Source organism: Haliotis rubra, unplaced genomic scaffold (genome assembly GCF_003918875.1).
Source record: "Haliotis rubra isolate DU_JTF1 unplaced genomic scaffold, ASM391887v1 Scf1, whole genome shotgun sequence".
Classification (NCBI taxonomy): Eukaryota; Metazoa; Mollusca; class Gastropoda; order Lepetellida; family Haliotidae; genus Haliotis; species Haliotis rubra.
The window spans coordinates 836,433-860,830 of record NW_025764891.1 but is presented as its reverse complement, the minus strand read 5'-3'; the positions used below and the strand labels follow the sequence as shown (position 1 = coordinate 860,830).

At 42.0% G+C, this 24,398-nt stretch overlaps 1 protein-coding gene across 2 annotated transcripts in view; it reads left to right on the top strand.

Moving 5' to 3' along the window:
- LOC124287699 overlaps nt 1-23,533 on the top strand; it is a 48,313-nt gene extending 24,780 nt beyond the window's left edge. Inside the window, exons 14-29 of one of the 2 annotated variants that reach the window (XM_046725194.1) lie at nt 566-773; nt 951-1,141; nt 1,755-1,925; nt 2,797-3,030; nt 8,933-9,106; nt 9,768-9,953; nt 10,856-11,122; nt 11,834-12,022; nt 12,640-12,795; nt 14,094-14,324; nt 16,574-16,742; nt 17,616-17,737; nt 18,385-18,544; nt 19,315-19,424; nt 21,871-21,999; nt 23,098-23,533. In XM_046725194.1, the coding sequence (XP_046581150.1) occupies nt 566-773; nt 951-1,141; nt 1,755-1,925; nt 2,797-3,030; nt 8,933-9,106; nt 9,768-9,953; nt 10,856-11,122; nt 11,834-12,022; nt 12,640-12,795; nt 14,094-14,324; nt 16,574-16,742; nt 17,616-17,737; nt 18,385-18,544; nt 19,315-19,424; nt 21,871-21,999; nt 23,098-23,189 (2,789 nt within the window). In that variant the 3' untranslated portion in view covers nt 23,190-23,533. Of the gene's footprint in view, nt 1-565; nt 774-950; nt 1,142-1,754; nt 1,926-2,796; nt 3,031-8,932; nt 9,107-9,767; nt 9,954-10,855; nt 11,123-11,833; nt 12,023-12,639; nt 12,796-14,093; nt 14,325-16,573; nt 16,743-17,615; nt 17,738-18,384; nt 18,545-19,311; nt 19,425-21,870; nt 22,000-23,097 lie in introns of both variants that reach the window. The other variant, XM_046724536.1, reaches the window with a different exon arrangement.
- Nucleotides 23,534-24,398: the final 865 nt, after the last annotated feature.

Below are 24,398 nucleotides of genomic sequence, written 5' to 3'. Positions count from 1 at the left end.
GATTGAAGGGTAAGATTTGACACAAATGAAGCCAGGCCATACAACGCGTCTTCACTAGAATACTTATAATCAAGACAACCCTATCATACAGCATAAGATAATTCGATTGGGTATAAGTTACGATGAATGTATCGGTGAGTTCGATACAAACCAAATAATTGTTCACAAATACGTGTCTACTAAAATCACAATTTATTACATCAAATACCTACTGTTGAATCATTGTGGTTTAAATAGACAAGGCAGTACATTGAGTAATCCTGGTTTGACTGAAGGGTAAGATTTGACACAAATGATGCCAGGCCATACAACGCGTCTTCGCTAGAATAAATATAAAGCAACTGAAACCCTATCGTACAGAAAAAGATGATCCCATTGGGTAGTTTCTGAGTTTTGCTTGCGTTGGCGTAAGTACGAGGATACAAGTATCGTCAGCCAAGGTGAATGTATCATCTATTTCAATGCCTTTATACAATGTGGCACCAATACGCTTCCATACTATCATAAATAGAAGAACGGCACTCATCCTATATTCATGTCTAATATCAAATGCCATACGTTTCAGCGTTCGATGCGATGGTTAACGGACCGGTTGAGTTGCGTCTGGGTCCAGTTATTCACGACTGGTCGGAAGACGTAACGCTGACATTCTGGCTTCGAACTTTGCCTCCAGGCGAAAAGAACCCTAATGTTTCATTTGTCTTCAGCCATCCCACGAGAGGTCATCAAATGACGTTAGAACTTTCACATCAAACAAATGTCGTCATGAGAAAGTAAGAAGTGGCACCTTCTATTTACGGTTATAAATTAATGAATACTTAAATCTAACTTCAACAACATCGTTCACTTTCGATGTCACAAACATATCCAGCAGAAGCATGGATATTGTGAAAATGAAAACTATTTTATGCCTTAACGCATTCTGTGACATTAACGCATTTCCTTCTCAGCCGCCAGGTGCCAGTGCATACCAATGTTCCCCAGGATCTGTGGACACATGTAGCTCTGGTGTGGAAAGGCTATCCTAGTTTCGTGGACATCTACAGAGCTGGCAGCAGGGTGACGCATTACGGCGACCACACCCCTCTCTGCTTTGTCCCAAGGGATACCGAGCTCTCTATCCTCATAGGGGATGGGACAGGTACGTTGATGCAGATTAAAGATTGTCTCAGTAGCATAGGTACCTTTGACACATCAGTCTAAAGTATCGTTAAAACTTGATGTTCCTGTCAGATACGACTTGCGTGAAGATCCGAGGACGCTTTTTCAGAAATCAACACCAGGCGGAACCTAGTCGAACTTTCACGGCCAGTCTAAATGAGGGCTGTGTGGGTTCTGAACGAACGAGATGAAACAATTTGGTTTTACTGCTTCTGGAGGCTGACATTTCGATTTAAACAAACACAAACCCACGCAGATGACTCTTATACTTTGTTGCAGCAACAGATTTTCATGACGTTTAAAAACAACATGCAAATGTTCAGCAATACAATGTGGCGGTCGTTATAATTTTTATTCGGAACGGAACTATTATCGTCGTTTTGAGGTACGAATGCTTCTCTCGTCCGTACCAAGAACTTGGAAGGCCCAACCTTCTTTGGTGTTGAGCGATAGATGTCATCGGAACTTCATAAATAGTATTCTGAGATCTATAAATATATCGATCAGTCTTTTCACATGACTATATTTTTTCGTCAGAGTTTTACATTTTCCTCTTGCAAACGTCCAATTAATTTTGAAAAATATTATTTCAGGTGTCACTCTGAGGGAATTATTCGTTCTACCGCTGAGCAACTCATCTGATCTTATATCACGTTTGTCCAAATCATGCTCATCCGAGGCCGTCGGCTTTGAATCTCTCATGAGTAAAGTTGTCTCGTTGGATCCTTCCAAAATCAGCATGGTTGTGCCCAGTGTGTGTTCTGGTAGGTATGATGTTGGCTGGTTGTTGTTTAACGCCGCACTCAGCAATATTCCAGCTATATAGTGGCGGTCTGTAAAGAATTGAGTCTGGACAAGATAATCCAGTGAAAACTTAGAGCTCAAGTATCGATCTACGCAACTGGGATACGATGACATGTGTCAACCAAGTCAGCGAGCCTGACCACCCGATCCCGTTAGTCACCTTTTACGACAAGCCTGGGTTACTGAAGATCAGTTCTAACTCGGATCTTCACGGGTCAGGTGTGATATCCTTCTTGGTATATAAAACCTGCAGCAATCTTAGTTCACCCACCAGTGTACGTGACATGCATTTATCATGCCCTTTTTGAAGACATGTCGAAATTTACAAAGTATAATATGTTTTGGGTTTTTTAAATCTGTAGTCATTATTTGTCGGGTGAAAGAAGTGAAAACGTGTCTTTTGGGAATGACAAGTCAAAGGGTTCCTTAGCATCCGTAGTAGGGTAAATAGTTAAGAGACTACTGGAACGCAAGATTGCCATTGTGTTCTCAAGCTATTCAAGTCAAGCTATTCAGACAAGCCCTAGCTATTCCCGTATGTTGTTGCTGGAATATTACTATAAGCCATAGTCATTCACTCATTCAGTCCACTGTCTGACCGACGATAGGCTCAGCTAATACCTCCTGAATGTGAGAACACTTAGGACAGGTTTTGGCTAATATGTTAGAATCCATAGGATAAGAAACGTGCCGCATCATATTTTGAAACTGCTGTTTGCTCCAGTGCTATGTGAGGTGTGTGTAAAGTTGTGTATGCTTACTTCTTAACTGAATTCTATAAACATTCAAACATCACTTAATTAACGATTATAATTCATCAATTATTTACAGAAATCAATCGGTGTGAACCAAACCCCTGTAACAGCCATTTCTGTCGGTCATTCAAATATGGCGCCGAGTGTACGTGCAAGGGACACTACTCTGGTCCGACGTGCGAAATCCCTCCGGATTACTGTGTTGTTGCCAACGAGTGCCAGAATGACGCCCAGTGTCAGAATATAGAGGGAGGGGTCAACTGTACCTGCACTGACAACTTCAAGGGGCGATACTGTCAAGTACCAATAGGTAAGACTGAACGACGTGGTAATATCAAACGTCAACAAGGGGTGGTAGTGTGAGACCACAATAGGTGGATCTGAGACTACGAGGGTTGGTACCTTTTCATACCAATAGGTACATGTAAGACTACGAGGGGTGGTACCTTTTCACACCAATAGGTATATCTAAGACTACGAGCCTTGATACTGTTACACGCCAATAGGTACATCTAAGACTACGAGGGGTGGTACTGTTACACACCTATAGGTACATCTAAGACTACGAGGGCTGGTACCCTTTCACACCAATAGGTACATCTAAGACTACGAGGGTGGTACTGTTACACACGAATAGGTACATCTAAGACTACGAGGGGTGGTACTGTTACACACCTATAGGTACATCTAAGACTACGAGGGTTGGTACTGTTACACTCCAATAGGTATATCTAAGACTACGAGGGGTGGTACTGTTACACACCAATAGGTATATCTAAGACTACGAGGGGTGATACTGTTACACACCTATAGGTACATCTAAGACTACGAGGGGTGGTGCTGTTACACACCAATAGGTATATCTAAGACTACGAGGGTTGGTACCTTTTCACACCAATAGGTACATCTAAGACTACGAGGGGTGGTACTGTTACACACCTATAGGTACATCTAAGACTACGAGGGTTGGTACTGTTACACTCCAATAGGTATATCTAAGACTACGAGGGTTGGTACTTTTTCACACCAATAGGTATATCTAAGACTACGAGGGTTGGTACCTTTTCACACCAATAGGTACATCTAAGACTACGAGGGTGGTACTGTTACACACGAATAGGTACATCTAAGACTACGAGGGGTGGTACTGTTACACACCTATAGGTACATCTAAGACTACGAGGGTTGGTACTGTTACACTCCAATAGGTATATCTAAGACTACGAGGGGTGGTACTGTTACACACCAATAGGTATATCTAAGACTACGAGGGGTGGTACTGTTACACACCTATAGGTACATCTAAGACTACGAGGGGTGGTACTGTTACACACCAATAGGTATATCTAAGACTACGAGGGGTGGTACTGTTACACACCTATAGGTACATCTAAGACTACGAGGGTTGGTACTGTTACACTCCAATAGGTATATCTAAGACTACGAGGGTTGGTACTTTTTCACACCAATAGGTATATCTAAGACTACGAGGGTTGGTACCTTTTCACACCAATAGGTACATCTAAGACTACGAGGGCTGGTACTGTTACACACGAATAGGTATATCTAAGACTACGAGGGGTGGTACCTGTTCACACCAATAGGTACATCTAAGACTACGAGGGTGGGTACTGTTACACACGAATAGGTATATCTAAGACTACGGGGGTTGGTACTGTTGCACACCTATAGGTACATCTAAGACTACGAGGGTTGGTACCCTTTCACACCAATAGGTACATCTAAGACTACGAGGGTGGTACTGTTTCACACGAATAGGTACATCTAAGACTACGAGGGGTGGTACTGTTACACACCTATAGGTACATCTAAGACTACGAGGGTTGGTACTGTTACACTCCAATAGGTATATCTAAGACTACGAGGGGTGGTACTGTTACACACCAATAGGTATATCTAAGACTACGAGGGGTGATACTGTTACACACCTATAGGTACATCTAAGACTACGAGGGGTGGTGCTGTTACACACCAATAGGTATATCTAAGACTACGAGGGTTGGTACCTTTTCACACACCAATAGGTACATCTAAGACTACGAGGGGTGGTACTGTTACACACCTATAGGTACATCTAAGACTACGAGGGTTGGTACTGTTACACTCCAATAGGTATACCTAAGACTACGAGGGTTGGTACTTTTTCACACCAATAGGTATATCTAAGACTACGAGGGGTGGTACCTGTTCACACCAATAGGTACATCTAAGACTACGAGGGTGGTACTGTTACACACGAATAGGTATATCTAAGACTACGGGGGTTGGTACTGTTGCACACCTATAGGTACATCTAAGACTACGAGGGTTGGTACCCTTTCACACCAATAGGTACATCTAAGACTACGAGGGTGGTACTGTTACACACGAATAGGTACATCTAAGACTACGAGGGTTGGTACTGTTACACACCTATAGGTACATCTAAGACTACGAGGGTTGGTACTGTTACACTCCAATAGGTATATCTAAGACTACGAGGGGTGGTACTGTTACACACCAATAGGTACATCTAAGACTACGAGGGTTGATACTGTTACACACCTATAGGTACATCTAAGACTACGAGGGTTGGTACTGTTACACACCAATAGGTACATCTAAGACTACGAGGGTTGGTACTGTTTCACACCAATAGGTACATCTAAGACTACGAGGGTTGGTACTGTTACACACCTATAGGTACATCTAAGACTACGAGGGTTGGTACTGTTACACACCAATAGGTACATCTAAGACTACGAGGGTTGGTACTGTTACACACCAATAGGTACATCTAAGACTACGAGGGTTGATACTGTTACACACCTATAGGTACATCTAAGACTACGAGGGGTGGTACTGTTACACACCAATAGGTACATCTAAGACTACGAGGGTTGGTACCTTTTCACACCAATAGGTACATCTAAGACTACGAGGGGTGGTACTGTTACACACCTATAGGTACATCTAAGACTACGAGGGTTGGTACTGTTACACTCCAATAGGTATACCTAAGACTACGAGGGTTGGTACTTTTTCACACCAATAGGTATATCTAAGACTACGAGGGTTGGTACCTTTTCACACCAATAGGTACATCTAAGACTACGAGGGTGGTACTGTTACACACCTATAGGTACATCTAAGACTACGAGGGTGGTACTGTTACACACCTATAGGTACATCTAAGACTACGAGGGTTGGTACTGTTACACTCCAATAGGTATATCTAAGACTACGAGGGTTGGTACTTTTTCACACCAATAGGTATATCTAAGACTACGAGGGTTGGTACCTTTTCACACCAATAGGTACATCTAAGACTACGAGGGGTGGTACTGTTACACACCAATAGGTATATCTAAGACTACGAGGGGTGGTACTGTTACACACCTATAGGTACATCTAAGACTACGAGGGGTGATACTGTTACACACCTATAGGTACATCTAAGACTACGAGGGGTGGTGCTGTTACACACCAATAGGTATATCTAAGACTACGAGGGTTGGTACCTTTTCACACCAATAGGTACATCTAAGACTACGAGGGGTGGTACTGTTTCACACCTATAGGTACATCTAAGACTACGAGGGTTGGTACTGTTACACTCCAATAGGTACATCTAAGACTACGAGGGTTGGTACTGTTACACACCTATAGGTACATCTAAGACTACGAGGGTTGATACTGTTACACACCTATAGGTACATCTAAGACTACGAGGGTTGGTACTGTTACACACCTATAGGTACATCTAAGACTACGAGGGTTGGTACCTTTTCACACCAATAGGTACATCTAAGACTACGAGGGTTGGTACTGTTACACACCTATAGGTACATCTAAGACTACGAGGGTTGGTACCTGTTACACTCCAATAGGTATACCTAAGACTACGAGGGTTGGTACTTTTTCACACCAATAGGTATATCTAAGACTACGAGGGGTGGTACCTGTTCACACCAATAGGTACATCTAAGACTACGAGGGTGGTACTGTTACACACGAATAGGTATATCTAAGACTACGGGGGTTGGTACTGTTGCACACCTATAGGTACATCTAAGACTACGAGGGTTGGTACCCTTTCACACCAATAGGTACATCTAAGACTACGAGGGTGGTACTGTTACACACGAATAGGTACATCTAAGACTACGAGGGGTGGTACTGTTACACACCTATAGGTACATCTAAGACTACGAGGGTTGGTACTTTTTCACACCAATAGGTATATCTAAGACTACGAGGGTTGGTACCTTTTCACACCAATAGGTACATCTAAGACTACGAGGGTGGTACTGTTACACACGAATAGGTACATCTAAGACTACGAGGGGTGGTACTGTTACACACCTATAGGTACATCTAAGACTACGAGGGTTGGTACTGTTACACTCCAATAGGTATATCTAAGACTACGAGGGTTGGTACTTTTACACACCAATAGGTATATCTAAGACTACGAGGGTTGGTACCTTTTCACACCAATAGGTACATCTAAGACTACGAGGGTGGATACTGTTACACACCAATAGGTACATCTAAGACTACGAGGGTTGGTACTGTTACACACCAATAGGTACATCTAAGACTACGAGGGTTGATACTGTTACACACCTATAGGTACATCTAAGACTACGAGGGTTGGTACTGTTACACACCAATAGGTACATCTAAGACTACGAGGGTTGGTACCTTTTCACACCAATAGGTACATCTAAGACTACGAGGGGTGGTACTGTTACACACCTATAGGTACATCTAAGACTACGAGGGTTGGTACTGTTACACACCAATAGGTATATCTAAGACTACGAGGGGTGGTACTGTTACACACCAATAGGTATATCTAAGACTACGAGGGTGATACTGTTACACACCTATAGGTACATCTAAGACTACGAGGGGTGGTGCTGTTACACACCAATAGGTATATCTAAGACTACGAGGGTTGGTACCTTTTCACACCAATAGGTACATCTAAGACTACGAGGGGTGGTACTGTTACACACCTATAGGTACATCTAAGACTACGAGGGTTGGTACTGTTACACTCCAATAGGTATACCTAAGACTACGAGGGTTGGTACTTTTTCACACCAATAGGTATATCTAAGACTACGAGGGTTGGTACCTTTTCACACCAATAGGTACATCTAAGACTACGAGGGTGGTACTGTTACACACGAATAGGTACATCTAAGACTACGAGGGGTGGTACTGTTACACACCTATAGGTACATCTAAGACTACGAGGGTTGGTACTGTTACACCCAATAGGTATATCTAAGACTACGAGGGGTGGTACTGTTACACACCAATAGGTATATCTAAGACTACGAGGGGTGGTACTGTTACACACCTATAGGTACATCTAAGACTACGAGGGTGGTACTGTTACACACCAATAGGTATATCTAAGACTACGAGGGGTGGTACTGTTACACACCTATAGGTACATCTAAGACTACGAGGGTTGGTACTGTTACACTCCAATAGGTATATCTAAGACTACGAGGGTTGGTACGTTTTCACACCAATAGGTATATCTAAGACTACGAGGGTTGGTACCTTTTCACACCAATAGGTACATCTAAGACTACGAGGGTGGTACTGTTACACACGAATAGGTATATCTAAGACTACGAGGGGTGGTACCTGTTCACACCAATAGGTACATCTAAGACTACGAGGGTTGGTACTGTTACACACGAATAGGTATATCTAAGACTACGAGGGGTGGTACCTGTTCACACCAATAGGTACATCTAAGACTACGAGGGTGGTACTGTTACACACGAATAGGTATATCTAAGACTACGGGGGTTGGTACTGTTGCACACCTATAGGTACATCTAAGATTACGAGGGCTGGTACCTTTTCATGCCAATAGGTACATGTAAGACTACGAGGATTGGTACCTTTTCACACCAATAGGTACATCTAAGACTACGAGGGTGGTACTGTTACACACGAATAGGTATATCTAAGACTACGAGGGATGGTACTGTTACACACCAATAGGTACATCTAAGACTACGAGGGGTGGTACTGTTACGCACCAATAGGTACATCAGAGACTACCAGGGTTGGTACTGGTGCAATGCCTGCATCTAAGAATATCTTGTATATAATATATCTGGAAATAAAGGAACTAAAACTGCTATATTAACTGACGTCATCTCGGTGTTGTCTTTCAGTTCATGGTAACTGGGGAGATTGGTCTTCGTGGTCATCTTGCTCTGTGACCTGCAACGGAGGTGAAAGATCAAGGTCAAGGAAGTGTGACGACCCTGCTCCAGAGCCAGGTCTAGGAAAGCCATGTAATGGATCATCCGTTAAGAAATCCGTCTGCAGCCTCAACGCCTGCCCGGGTAAACGATTCCCCAACTTGTTGTTTTTTATTGTAAACGAAATACCTGAAATTCTCTCCTCTGTAGATCACAAGAGTGACCATGCTATGATGATCACCTCTTGGGATATCTAAATGCATGTCCATTGACATCTTGTTAGTAGATAATATATTGTCCTTAATATCTTAAGATAACCATCTCGGAATACAGAATTATGAATGTGCTGCCATGGTAGCGATCGAGTGTAATTTCGAGTTTCGAGTGCTGTTACATTTTTAAATATCAAATTAAGAACGGGGGAGTGAAAGAACCGGTAAGGGAATTCAATTTTAAAACTATAAACAATATCCTCGGACGTGAATCTGCGCGTCATGCAGGAGACGAAAAAGTGATAATTCTGTGTGCACCCAGATAGGTATCCTCTTCTACCCATCTGGTTCGAATTGTCTGCAAATGGTTTGTATAATCCAGACTCGGAATACAGGCAACCGTGACAAACTGCCTGACTAATGAAAGTTTGGTTTGGAATTTTTAGGCCACAATCAAACGTTGGTGTATACTTTCATTTGCTCGCTACTTTATTTTGAATATTACTGATTGCAGCATAAACCAATATTCTTTCGTTCGTTCGTTCGTTCGTTCGTTCACTCCTTCACTGGTTCATGCATTCATTCTCCTTCAGAGTGCAGGCAGTCGCAGCTGACGGTCGGCAATGGCGCCAGCGCGAGTTGCGCCAGCGATGAAAACAAAGGACTCATGAACTGCTCCGTGTCATGTGACCAAGGTCTGGTGTTCCAGGAAGAGCCGCCATCTTATACTTGCAAAGAGGAATTATGGGTACCAGGCAGGAAAACCATTTCCTGCGTTGGTAGGTTCAAAAGCCTGTCTTCTCTGCCCTGGAGGATAGTTTATGCATGTCTTGTTAGCAGAACAGTCAATGAGGACAATTGTTAAGGTGTGCCCCGTCATACCGAATACACGGTTTCAAATCCCATGTCTGGTAAACCATGTGCTCGACACCGCCATAGCATTGCTCGAAAACGCTATAAAATACTAATAGTGTAATGTATCATCAGCAGAAATCAACTGACGAGGTGCCGGTAGATATTGAACGAGACCTTGAACATCTTTCACTGCCTCCAACGATTTACCATGAATTATGGTCACCTCACATGTGACACATGTGAAACGTTTCTACTAAACAGAAACTAGCACATGAACGCGTGAACGTGGGTTATGCAATTAGCGTAAGCATGTTTGCATCTACTGAACAACGTCATCGCGTGTTTGTAAGGTGATCGTGTACAGTGATGTCAAAGCACATTACGTATACAGCAATGTCTAAGAGAGAGGTAATAATGGTATTTGCATCATGATAGTTACTGAAATCAGTACTATACGTGTGCTTCGTAAAGCTGGTAAAAATTATCAAAAAAGATAATTTTTGTTTACAATAAAAGTCAATGTATAATATATTTTCATAACGTTTTCATTGTATGTTTATCCTTTCCAACCATTGAAGATCCGGGTCTTCAACCAACTTTGGATATCATAAGAGGCGACTGACGGGATCGGGTGGTCAGGCCTGCTGACTTGGTTGACACATGTCATTTTCTGTTTATCATTCACTAAATCCTACATCTCTGTGGAATTTTATAGAATGAAGGATATCCAGTACAACTGCTATTCAAACAACGTTCATGGCGTATAAATAGGTGCCTTGTCACACATGTTCACTTAAAGCAATTACGTAAAATGATGTGGTTTTAGAGTTCCGGATCCCAAATGATGTGGCGTTTGACTACACCGTACCCTACAAGACACGAGTTGGCGCAAACATGACTGAAGATCTGGTCGTCATCCAAGACAAGATGGCTGACTGTGCGAACCAGACTTCCTGTGTCCAGGACGAGGCTTGTCAGTACGCCGTTACCGTGGAGACGTGTCGTCGTGAGGCTGGAGGATGTTCGAATATTCCAGAAGGATACACAGCTACAATTAAATTCACCGTCGATGTTGTTGCCAGTAACTGGAGCGGTGAGAATCATCCGTTGCAGGATTATACAGCCTGCCTTACACATTATGCACAGACTTTGATATGGATATATCATGTCCGATAAATCATTATATAGATTCATGTCTACGTGATATCATATTAAAAAACACATGGGTAACTGTCGCATTTATAACAGTACAAATCAACATTTTTTTTAAAAATCATGCAAACCGGGGGAGAGGAGGGGCGTTGATGGGATTTCCTTTGGTTGACATGGGGTACTAACCAACTGGGTGCCGTTGTACAAAGCGATTTTCCTTAACATAGACTTAAGGTAGTGTAAGCACTAAGGTTGTTTTGTACAACAGGTCAGCACATAAAGTACAATCTGCAAATAATAGATTATTTATATCATAAAGTAAATTATTGATAATGACATGTACAATTATAGGTATGACTTACAAAATGTAGATTTGTACTCGTGGTACTACAATACTCAACGCATGTGGCAATACATTCAATGAACATAACAAGATAGAAAGCAGTGTTAGGTTCGAACGGTTACATTTACAGGTAAGCGAGCTTAGAACTGACGTACAGCATGTCAATGGAATTATTATCATTGACAAACGGGTATTCCAGAATAACAAGATCAATACGACGTACTTAACCTTCCAAGAACAAGATTACAAGAACAAGAATGTTAAGACTGTAGAGTGTAACACCTTTAATGGCAACTTTTCTTCTTTCAGTTTTGATCTCCAAGAATAACCTGGCCGAAGCCTGGTCCACCTTGAACAATACCTTTGAAGAACTGGAGGAGATCTACGAGGACTGTTTCCTGGTTCGGCTGACCGATGGTCAAGTGAAACCTGGAACCTCAGTCGTGGACAGTGACCTGTCTTGTCCAGTAGGGTCAGTTCCAGATCAAGGCTATTGCAGTGAGTTCCAACATTTTGGCGTGGCACTTTGAATCGGGACATCGGTTTTCTGTTGAAAGCAAGACATGAAGACTCTTCTCCAAAGTCTAGAATCTTTGAAGAGACCTTCACAAACGTCATGCATATTTTGGCATCAAGTTTAAAGTATGATAATTAAACTACTTCTGTTTGTATAGTACTGGACGCGTGAAGATAATGGGTTAAAACTGATCTTCAACCCATGCTTGTCGTAAGAGGCAACTAACGGGATCGGGATCGAGACGTCAGGCCCGCTGACTCGGTTGACATATGTCATCGTATCCCAATTGCGTAGATCGATGCTCATGCTGTTGACCACTGGAAGGTCAGGTCCAGATTCGATTATCTACACACCTACGCAATATAGCTGTAATATTGCTGAGAACGGTGTTAAATAAAAAACATCCAACCATATTTACTGCATTTGACGCAGAGATCAGTTTGGAATGGAAAAAACATATTTTAAAATCATCTTGAAGATTATCGGGTATCACTGTGCGTGAGCTGGGAGGTTGACACTTTTGTTTTGTTATGATGCAGTATTTTGCATATTCCAGATGTTTAGATATGTGTAATCTGTTGTGTCTTGTGTGTTCCAGCCACGTGTGCCCCGGGCACGATATACAACAACGGCACGTGCTCCCAGTGTGAGCGAGGCTGGTACCAGGAGGCCACTGGGGAGTCACAATGTGACATGTGTCCAGCTGCCTACAATACTGAATACATGGGGTCGAGTTTCAGGTCGGAATGTCTTGGTAAGGCTACGGTAAAAATGTCAGACATCACTGGTCACATCACTGGTCACATCATGTCACATCTAACTATTGCAGCTCCCCTTGCTGATGCCTTCATGCTCCTCACTGACCCCCATCACTGGTCACATCACTGGTCACATCATGTCACATCATATCACATCAGACTATTGCAGCTCCTCCTGACGATGCCTTCATGCTTCTCACTGACCAAATCTCTGGTCACATCATGTCACATCACGTCACATCTTACTATTGCAGCTCCTCCTGCTGATGCCTTCGTGCTTCCCACTGACCCTATCACTGGTCACATCATGTCACATCTTACTATTGCAGCTCCCCCTGCTGGCACCTTCATGTTCCCACTTACCCCATCACTGGTCACATCACTGGTCACATCATGTTACATCTTTCTATTGCAACTAACCCTGCTGATGCCTTCATGCTTCCCACTGACCCCATCACTTGTCACATCATGTCACATCTTACTATTGCAGCTCCCCCTGCCGATGATTTCATGCTTCTCACTGACCCCATCACTGGTCACATCATGTCACATCTTACTGTTGCAGCTCCACCTGCTGATGCTTTCATGTTCCCACTTACCCCATCACTGGTCACATCACTGGTCACATCATATCACATCATGTCACATCTTACTATTGCAGCTCCCCCTGCTGATGCCTTCATTCTCCTCACTGACCCCATCCCTGGTCACATCACTGGTCACATCATGTCACATCTTACTATTGCAGCTCCCCCTGCCGATGATTTCATGCTTCTCACTGACCCCATCACTGGTCACATCATGTCACATCTTACTATTGCAGCTCATCCTGCTGATGCCTTCATGCTCCTCACTGACCCCATCATTGGTCACATCATGTCACATCTTACTATTGCAGCTGCTCCTGCTGATGCCTTCATGCTTCTCACTGACTCCATCACTGGTCACATCATGTCACATCTTACTATTGAAGCTCCCCTGCCGATGCCTTCATGCTTCTCACTGACCCCATCACTGGTCACATCATGTCACATCTTACTATTGAAGCTCCCCCTGCCGATGCCTTCATGCTTCTCACTGACCCCATCACTGGTCACATCATGTCACATCTTACTATTGCAGCTCCTCCTGCTGATGCCTTCATGCTTCTCACTGACCCCATCTCTGATCACATCATGTCACATCTTACTATTGCAGCTCCCCCTGCTGATGCCTTCATGCTCCTCACTGACCCCATCCCTGGTCATATCACTGGTCACATCATATCACATCATGTCACATCTTACTATTGCAGCTCCTCCTGCTGATGCCTTCATGCTTCTCACTGACCCCATCACTGGCCACATCTGGTCAGTCAACATGTCCGACTTCACACTGAAGCCTGTGGCCTTGCCGGACAACGTGAGACTGGGGTCATCTGGATATGACCCTGTAACGAACCACATCTTCTATGCTGACAAATATAGACCTGCAATACACAGTGTTGGGCCCACACACAGCAAGACGTACATGAAGCTCAACTGGGGTGAGTATCTTCAGCCGACATTCAACACGGTGACATTCAAAGTATAACTGTTAAAGTACTGTCGGAAATGTTAGAAAAATGCTTTTTAGCCTTAATACTTTGATAAAGGTGATAAATGTACTATGTTGTCAATATATCAACTCGCCTATAGTGTACCTAATTTTTATTTCAATCGATTTAACATTCCCATGCATTTAAAGGGCAGTTTACAGGAGAGAATATGGTACCAAAACAACAACTTAAGATTTTTTCAGAGTTCAACAACAGAAATCTGAAATGATCTTTACATTTATGCTAATAATACAGGTGGTGTAAAAATATGAATCAACGTTTTTCTTTAACAAATAAATGTTGAATGTTTGTGTTACTTTACTTAATTATCGTTTCTTTATTGAAGAAATATTAATATAAATGTTAAGTCTTGATAAAAAAGTTTCCCGTCATGCATGCACATCTTTATCACAGCGTCCACTATGGCCAACTATTTGCAGTCAATTGTTGCAAAGGTTTATAAGTTTTTTGTGCTTGAAAAAGACAGAGGTAAACCTTTCATTAGTTTAGAAAGGGTTTATTACAGAACTTGTAAAGCTGTTGTGCAGTCAATTGTTGCAAAGGTTTATAAGTTTTTTGTGCTTGAAAAGACAGAGGTAAACCTTTCATTAGTTTAGAAAGGGTTTATTACAACAACAAGTTTACAATATTGTAAACAAATCAGACAAGACAGAGACCGTCTCAAAAGCAAAACCGGGACGTAAAACCATCCTTGACAACTTTGACAAGGGAGTACTTAGACGGGCGGTCTACAAACTTTATGAGAAGAAGAATATATATATTCTAAATAAGCTACACCAGTGACTTCGTTAAATCTTTGGCCAATGTTCACAACTAGAATAAATTGGCCGAATTACATCCATATTTTTGCAATGAAATATACTGTTGACATGCAAAACATTTATTAAAACGTTGCACATTTCTACAATCAATCGATAAGATAACACAAGTGATAGGAATCTGTCCAATGTACAGTAATTCGTATGTTTATTTCAAAACAAACACACATACACACATACACAAATGATCCCTTACATAACCAATACGTATACTATACGTACACATATTCAACATTTTGAAGAAAACATCTACTGAGATGACCCCTTCCCCTGAGCGTGTGCTCAGGTGTCAATTTCACCTGTCGATACCGTGCATGCTGATGACGTAACACAGGCAGTTAATGTTTGTATCAAATAACGTCCCACTACCCGTTATTTTTCTAAGTTTTTGGTAAGAAAAGTAAGTGAAAACACATTTTAGGGCATGTCTCAAAATTTATTCCCTCGGTCTACATTAGGTAGATGTTTCTTAAAGTGATATTTGTTATTTATGTAATCTGTGAATTTTAAATCTGAGTCAAAAGCATTTTTCTAGCATTTACGACGGTACTTTAATTCAACTTTCGTGAAGATGTAACCGACTTCATTCACCATTATACTGTGTTTGTCCTTTTTGAAAAATACTTTACTTTCATATCATTAGAATAAATGTCATCATCATGAATAGAATAGAACATCATCATGCAGGGAAAACTAGTAGCCCCGAGTAAGTGAGTTTAGTTTTACGCCGCACCCAGCTATATGGCGGAGACCTGTAAATAATCGAGTCTAGACCAGACAATTCAGTGATCAACAGTATGAACATCGAACAACGCAATCAGGATACGATGACATGTGTCAACCAAGTCAGCGAGCCTGATCACCCGATCCCGTTAGTCGCCTCTTACGACGAGCGTGGATTGCTGAAGATCAATTCTAACCAGGATCTTCACTAGTCCCCCGTTCTTGGGAATCCAAGTTCGCTGTGTAGAGTTGCGGGCAGAAACTCTGAAAACTAAGCTGATCCTGTTTGTCGCCCCATTCCACAACATGACTTGCTGATGACCAGGATCTTAACCGAATCATCTTCGGAAAAAGGATACATGTAATTATCTTTTATAAGAAGAATTGTAGATTTGGATCGTTGGAAAGTTTAAGAACGGAAGGGTAAAAAACATGGTATTCGATAGACATTCTCATTTACATAAGCTCAGTATATAATCACACTGAGATCTGACCAGCTCTATGTAGTTTAATTGAATGGTGTAACGGTGTCAAACACTCAGAACGTTGACGTTGCCTGGATGCCGTTCTGTGTGGCGGTCTATACTAAATACTACTGTAAACTGAGTATCGTACATTCATTTCGCTTTGTTTCAGCCGCGACTGTCGACGGCTTGGCGATAGATCCCATATCAAGACTCATATTCTACACCGACAGGGGTAATGACGTCATTGGAGTGGTTACCATGGCAACCAGACATCATAAAGTCATCATAAGGGAAAATACCCACATGCCTCGGCATATCGAGGTGGATCCTGTAAACGGGTAGGTTAATATCTCTAAGACTGGTCTAAAGGTTAGTGTAGGTTTACCTACATGCTAGTCCTGGAGACAGAGGATGCTTGAAACATACCATTATATTATCTCCAAGAGGAAAAGTTATCATTCATAACAACACAATTTCTTTTCATGATAAGTCCAAAAGTGTTTGTTTGTTTGCTTGTTTGTTTAACGCAACACAACAGCAAAATTCCAGCTGTATTACAGTGACCTGTAAATCATCGACCAGACAACCTAGTGATTATGCAACGTCCCGCACTGTAACTGTACAACGGTCAACTAAGAAAAGATACCGATCTATAAAGTCCCCTTAAATGACCAGTATAGATTAACAGTTCTACCCCGGCACACCTAATGCTTTATAGTTGTTGAAACCCGTGACGATTCGGGTTAGAACTGGTCTTCAGCAATCTTTGCTTGTCATAGGGATCGGGTGGTCACGCTCGCTGACTTGGTTGACACATGTCATCGTATCCCAATTGGCAGATCGATGCTCATGATGGTAGTCACTGGATTGTCTGGTTGCAGACCGCCGCGCTGTAACTGGAATATTGCTGAATGTGGCGTTAAACAACAAACAAACAAACAAACTCTATATTAGCTGATAGCTTAACGCCACACTCGGTATGCAAGCTGTATTACTACGGCAATCGGATCTCGAGAAAACCGGACAGTTATTGACATACGTATAGGGAATATGTTATTCCAACAATATATTAAACGTGGATTTGTTCTGACGTAAGATCAATTCGGTCTGTGATTATAAGGGAGTGTTAGTTTTCGTTTGACACAGTATAACACGATATAACATATTGCCATGTCATTTTCACTTCAAGCTCTTTTATCTTGTACTTACAGGGTGATGTATTGGATAGACTGGGGAAAGGACAACAAGATAGAGCGAGCCAACTATGACGGGTCAGACCGACGTGTTCTTGTCAAGTCCGCATGGCCAGAGGGGCTATCACTGGACAGAGAAGGTTTGTGCTGTTTTATTAAATGTCAATTATGTTTATCCAATTTACGATTTGGCTATATGTTTGATATACTGTTAGAACATGGCGAGGTTGAGTAATTATGCCTGTCGCAAGAGACGACGAACATCTGGTGGTCGGACTCGCTGACTTGGTTGACACATGTTACCGTTTCCTAATTGCGTAGATTGATGATGCTGATCACTGGATTGTCTGGTCCAGACTCGATTATATGCAGACCGCCGCCATACAGCTGGGATATTGTTGAGTGCGGCGTTATTTATTTAATAGTTATTAAATTAATATAATGTCATTTTAAATCTTTACCACTAACCAGGACGACCTTTCATCCGACCAATGAAATCGCAAAATTGAAAGCCCGAATGTGTTTTTAATCATGAAGCCTCAAGAAGGTATACAGCTGTTTGTACATATATCCTATTATTTATATGACTATATGGGCGGTGACCCACCTAATGGTTAAAGTGTCCGCTCGTCACGCTGAAGACCCGGGTTCGATTTCCCACATGGGTACAATGTGTGGAGCCCATTTTAGTGCCTCCCGCCTTGATATTGCTGGAATATCGCTGAAAGGAGCGTAAAATCATACTCACTCACTCACTATGTGACTCTATGTTCCTCTACTCATTCAGCCAGCAGAATCTACTGGGGGGATGCAGGGTCAAAGACTCTGAACGTGATGGACGTGGATGGTGACAACATGGCCACCCTCCTTACGACGTCTCACCACCTCTCCGCCATCACGGTGTTCCAAGATTACCTCTTCTACTCAGTCATCGAACCTAATTCAAGGTACCATAGTTCCTAACTTTATATCCTCGATAATCTCCAGGGTAGGTATACGTTACGATCACTCTCCACTAATCCCTGGATGCATCCACGGCTTGGCCCGAAAATTATATTACCTCCCTTTGCTGGCTCCGCATTCTTACAGTAGCCAATCAGCTAAGCTGCCGTTACATCCGAGCTTGCCAGTGTCAACAAACATAGTGGTCGCAGTCGCGAAGGTTTGTTCGTAGTGCCACTCATATTTTTGGGGAAATCATAGACAAATTGACAGATCTGAAACTTTTAAAAAAATATATGAAGGAACTCCTCTTTCAGAGTACCTCTGCATCAGTTGTGTTCCCAAGTTTAAACGGTTAGATAATTTAAGAAGCGAAAGTGAGTTGTGATTGGTTAGCTCAACTTCCCAGCGTAGACACCTGATTGGATAAAAAAACAGCAAAGGGAGGTAATAAAATCATCGGGCCAAGCCGTGGATGCATCCAGGGTATAGTGGAGAGTGATCGTAACGTATACCCTGGAGATTATCGAGGATGGGTGATTTATTGATTTCAGTTTACTTTTTAATGTGTCGAAATTAAAAGACTGGATGTCAAGCCGAACTCCTTGCTTTCTGTGACGAAAATGGGGTCATGAGGTTACGGTTTTCAGATATACTACTACTTTTAAAGTTTAAGATCACCCGATGTCATCGTACAATGAATTGGATGTTCCGTAATTTTGCCTAGCGTATTAAACACCATTACATCTATGTTTATATCCATTCCGTTTAGCAGCGCAATGATGCGAGTCAACACTGACGGGTCTGGCAGGGGTGGGACAGGGTTACCTCCCTTCCGTTACCTCTCGGATGTTCACGCCTACATGAAGAGCGACTACAAAATGGGTGAGTATTCCTCTTTATTAAAACAAAGCTATGCCAAATTAAATCCAATAAAGTTTTGGGGTTGTAGTCCGTTTGTATTGCTTCTGCCAACAGCGCCCTTTACAAGCGTTCTATAGGGTTTAGGTTACAATGATAGAGGGGCCGTCTCAGGACCTAGTGTCCATGAGATTGTAGGTTGCACAACACCAAATGTTTTCCCATAGACTTCTATAGTAACCTTATATATTTTGTTTTAAATTATCCAGCCTTTTAACAGTCATTCCATGTACACATGGGTACAGTCAGGCCTTTAAACTACAATAAAACAAAATTTCTGTCCAAATTGTCCGGCTCATTTTCCGAGCACAGGAAGCGGAACACATCAACCCCAGTTCCGCACCAAATGTCACCTACTGGAAAATAATCTGTACACACAATAAGCATAAGTCATGGTGATAAAAAATGACAGCACTAAATACTACAAATTATGGTCAGTTTTTCTTTACTGGATGGATGTACTTTTAAAAAGCATAAACATCTTACACTATTTGCTACTTCAAAACTTGTCCTATCTCTGGTCATGTCCCGAGTAGATTACTGCAACAGCCTCCTCACCAACGTCAACAAAGATCAGCTACGTCGCCTTCAAGCCCTCCAAAACACTGCTGCAAGAATCATTACAAAGTCTAAAGTCTTCGATCACATTACTCCAATTCTAAATGATTTACACTGGCTGACAATCACCGGAAGAATTGACTACAAAGCTATTGTAATGACGTACAAGTGTCTCAACGGAATGGCCTCTGACTACCTCGCAGAGTTACTGCCCCTGTATCAGCCCTCACGCTCACTGAAATCACAAAACCAAATGCTAGTGACAGTGCCTAACATCAAAACCAACTTTGGCAAAAGGTCGTTCGCTTTCAATGCAGCAATGAAGTGGAACGCGCTACCGCAAAACCAGCGAGTCACTAACATCTTTTAAGACTGGCCTCAAAACATTTCTTTTCAAGTGTCAATTTCCATCTTAAGCGCACAGAGCATTTATTAGTGAATGATGCGCTATATAATTATTTCATCCAATCACAGCTGTCACAAGTCTCTATCAGGGCGCATGTGATTATGATTTAGTGTAGTGGAACCTTGTAGGGCAATGTCCACCTTGTACACAGGGGGGCGGTGGGGTAGCTTAGTGGTTAAAGCGTTGGCTCGTCACGCCGAAGACCCGGGTTCGAATCCCCACATGGGTACAATGTGTGAAGCCCATTTCTGGTGTCTCCCGTCGTGATGTTGCTGGAATATTGCTAAAAGCGGCGTAAAACCAAACAAAGACAGTCAGTCAGTTGATGTTGGTACCCTTCTGTTTGGTCTTGTGCACCGTGATAAGGGGCATGCATTGTCCATAACGATCAGAGATTTCCGAGGTGTTCAGAAGGGCCAGAAGGGTGTTTCCTCTCTGTTCAGAAGGGCCAGAAAATGCATCAAACGGGTCTTCCCCTTCCGACTTGTAATAATCATTAACGTGATTTATAAACTTTTTCAAATCATCGGTGATTTCCATCATGTACCGTACTGTATGATGGATTGGCCTGCTTTCGTATATATGTATATATACCATTTCACCGATACGATTTTACAGCAAACGGGCTATAGCTAGAGTTTATAAGGAGGACATGACTTTTAGAGAAAGGGAAATAGAGGACTAGAGTTCTTCAGTAGTGAGTATTTCGCGATAAAATACCTCTATTCGTTGGTTTCACATTAATTTTCGACTCGCTGTGCGCATGCGCAGAGCGTGTAAAAATATCCACGGGCCAACTTCCGGTTTGGTCGTAAGCTTTACCGATAGTTTAAACACACTCTAAAGAAAGCAAAAATCAAAACAAATATATGGTTTTATGTCGAATTTAACTGATCTCAATTCATTTATGAATGGAAGGGACCGGCATTAAATAGCTTAACGTTTGTTAACAAGCTTTTGTATAAACACATCTCACCACCACCCGTCCACCGTCCTTCCTGCACATCCCCTTCTCACAAATAAGAAAACACAGCAATGCCACCAAAATAAGACATCAATTATTGAAAAGCATAGGCAAATGGATGTATGTTCTCAACTAAGAACAGTTGTCACGCGTAAATAACATTCATACAGCATCTATTTAGAGTGTGTTTACAACATCGCTAATACGACCAAACCGGAAGTTGACCAGTGGATATTTTACACGCTCTACGCATGCGCACAGCGAGTCGAAAATTAATGTGAAACCAACGAATTGTATATCTGGCTGTATTGCAGTGAATCCATACTCCATCCACCCCTCGCAATGGTTGCTGATGAAGGGACCTCAGATATACTTCACTAATACTTTACTCGAACGATTGGTTATCAGTGCACTATAGTTTATTTGCCTGCATGGTTAAATGTTTATTTTCACCAGACTTGATTGTGAATGTGTTGTTTCAGCAACTAACGGGTGTTCGAAGAACAATGGCGGCTGTTCTTTTATGTGCTTCCCTCGACCCAATGGCGAGAGAGTCTGCGCATGTCCGGAAGAACACATTATGGATGAAAATGAGACTGGCTGCAAGAAAAGTAAGGTGTAATTAACAGCAAACTAAACATATTTACATAGGCAAACGTTGTCAGGGCTGATTTTCGTTGTAATCCGAGACGTGCCACGTTGCTCAACCTGTGGTTTGCCTGGTTTAGACTCGATCATTGACAGGTCGCATTTATACAATTAGAAACAAAAACTATTTGTTTGTTTGTTGTTTAACGCCATACTCAGCAAACTTCCAGCTACATGGCAGCGGTTGGTAAATGATCGAATCTGGACCAGCCAATCCAGTGATCAACTTCATGAGCTTCGATCTAACGAAATGAGATACAATGATAGTAGCATTGTTCATACAATAGTTGAAACGGGTAGATGTTAAAGTACATGACGGCCTTTTATGTATTGTAAACTGAACAAATGGACTTCTTACTATCTGTTATGATCATTCATTGAGATTGCTATAGGACGATGCGACAATATAGGTATCCATTGTCGAGACATACGACTTCAGTACAATGGCTGTCGGATGGCTGCCATATGACTGTAGTCTGACTAAATGGGTGTCATCATGCTACAGCCTGTAGCTTTACTCGTGCTATCAACCAGTGGTTTGTCTGGTTAAATGAATACCCATTGTATTTTCAAGATTAAAACTGTATTTTTTTCAAACTGTGGTATAGTCGGCAAGAATGTGAACGACGTCGTTATGTTTTTCCTACTGTTAGGGTCGTTTTCCTACTGGGGGTAGCCCAGTGGTTAGAGCGTTCGTTCGTCACGCCGAAGACCCGGGTTCGATTCCCCACATGGGTACAATGTGTGAAGCCCATTTCTTGTGTCTCCCGCCATGATATTGCTGGAATATTGCTAAAAGCGGCGTAAAACGTAACTCACACTCTCACTCACTTTCTTACTGTGAGAAGCACGTGTAATTTGTTTACGTAACTCTAGGATTCAGTGTTAGAAAAACAACATTTCCCGTACTCCGAAAATTAAAACGATATTTCTAACATTTATGACTGTGGCGTCCCAACGGTTGCCAGCTCGTTCTTGGAAGACGATGCGAAATAGGTGTCGGTAGATTTGTTAGGGCACAGTAAACACAGACACCGGTTCAGTTTACCATGTCTTTACAGAGGTGAGCCAGTCGTGGTGGTGGGACGTGTGGATGCGCCCTCGACGTCAGAGAAGCGTGAGACAAATACTGCGACCACGTCATGGAGTCTAGAACTACAGCGTATCAGGAAGAATAACCACCGCTGGAGAAGAAACATACAGAGCGAACAGCATCATGAACATTTTTAGTGCTATTTTGTTGTATAGAGGAAAGATCAGGAATTATTACCGGTGCAACAGGAGATAATGAACTGTGTATTAAAGCTACGCCGGACATTGCACGCTGCAGCACTGTTTGGGGTAGTAGCTGTTCGTCCGGTATTTACTCTCAGCTTACATGACAATCATAATCAGGGACCTTTTCTGTCCTCAATATTAGGGAATAAGATGATTTTGTACATACATGTATATCTTGTTTCTTAGAAAATTTCAGTCTAAGTAAACTTACGCTCAGCATTATTCGTTACACTGCTATACTGAGTCTAACAAAACCTAGTCGAAGGTCGCGTCAGCTAACCTTTGACCGACCTATGACCGTCCAATCAAACGCGAGACGGCCGAACGGATTTAACCAATCAGACAACGACTACCTGTTAGGGTTCGGCAGTACTTACAAAACGTTTTTTTGGATTTTCTCTTCCCTGGTCGCTGACACTGATCTATCAACATTCGAAAATACGCATAAAACACAGATATTTGACCTGCAGTATATACGCTTATGGGTTTTTATGACATGGTTACTATCTGCTTATATTTTCGCAAGATGACATCCTTGAATATTGACAAAACGCTATTTCCAGCGACTGTTTACTCATTGCGTGTATCACTCGGAAGCGATCGTGCGGAAAATAGCATTCGGAATCGTTCGAGTTTTTAGGTAAAGGCTCAAACGGTATGTGCGAATGTTAACTTTCGCGATTTGGTAAGCTGTGTTCTGGTTAGTCATTCCAAAAGGATTCTGAGAGTGTGGATTCGAATCCCAGATTGCCTCAACCCAAAAGTACTAGAATCTGTACTTTATTGAGGTAGTGTCATCCAAAATTCATATATTACATTTGACCACTTTCTAAATATTGTGTATTCATTTCTATCGTAGCCTATATGTACATGTTTATAGCATTTCAAAGTCCACACCCCCTCAACATCTTTTGTTACAAATACGTATACGTTATAGTATACGTATGTGTTTGATATAGGTTGATATAGGTTGATTAGGAAAAGTCTGAAAAGACCACGTCATGAGAAAACATACACATTATTTGTTTAGAAACGATTTTCTAAATGAGAATGTTTTTCCCAAATTACTCCGATATGTTACTTT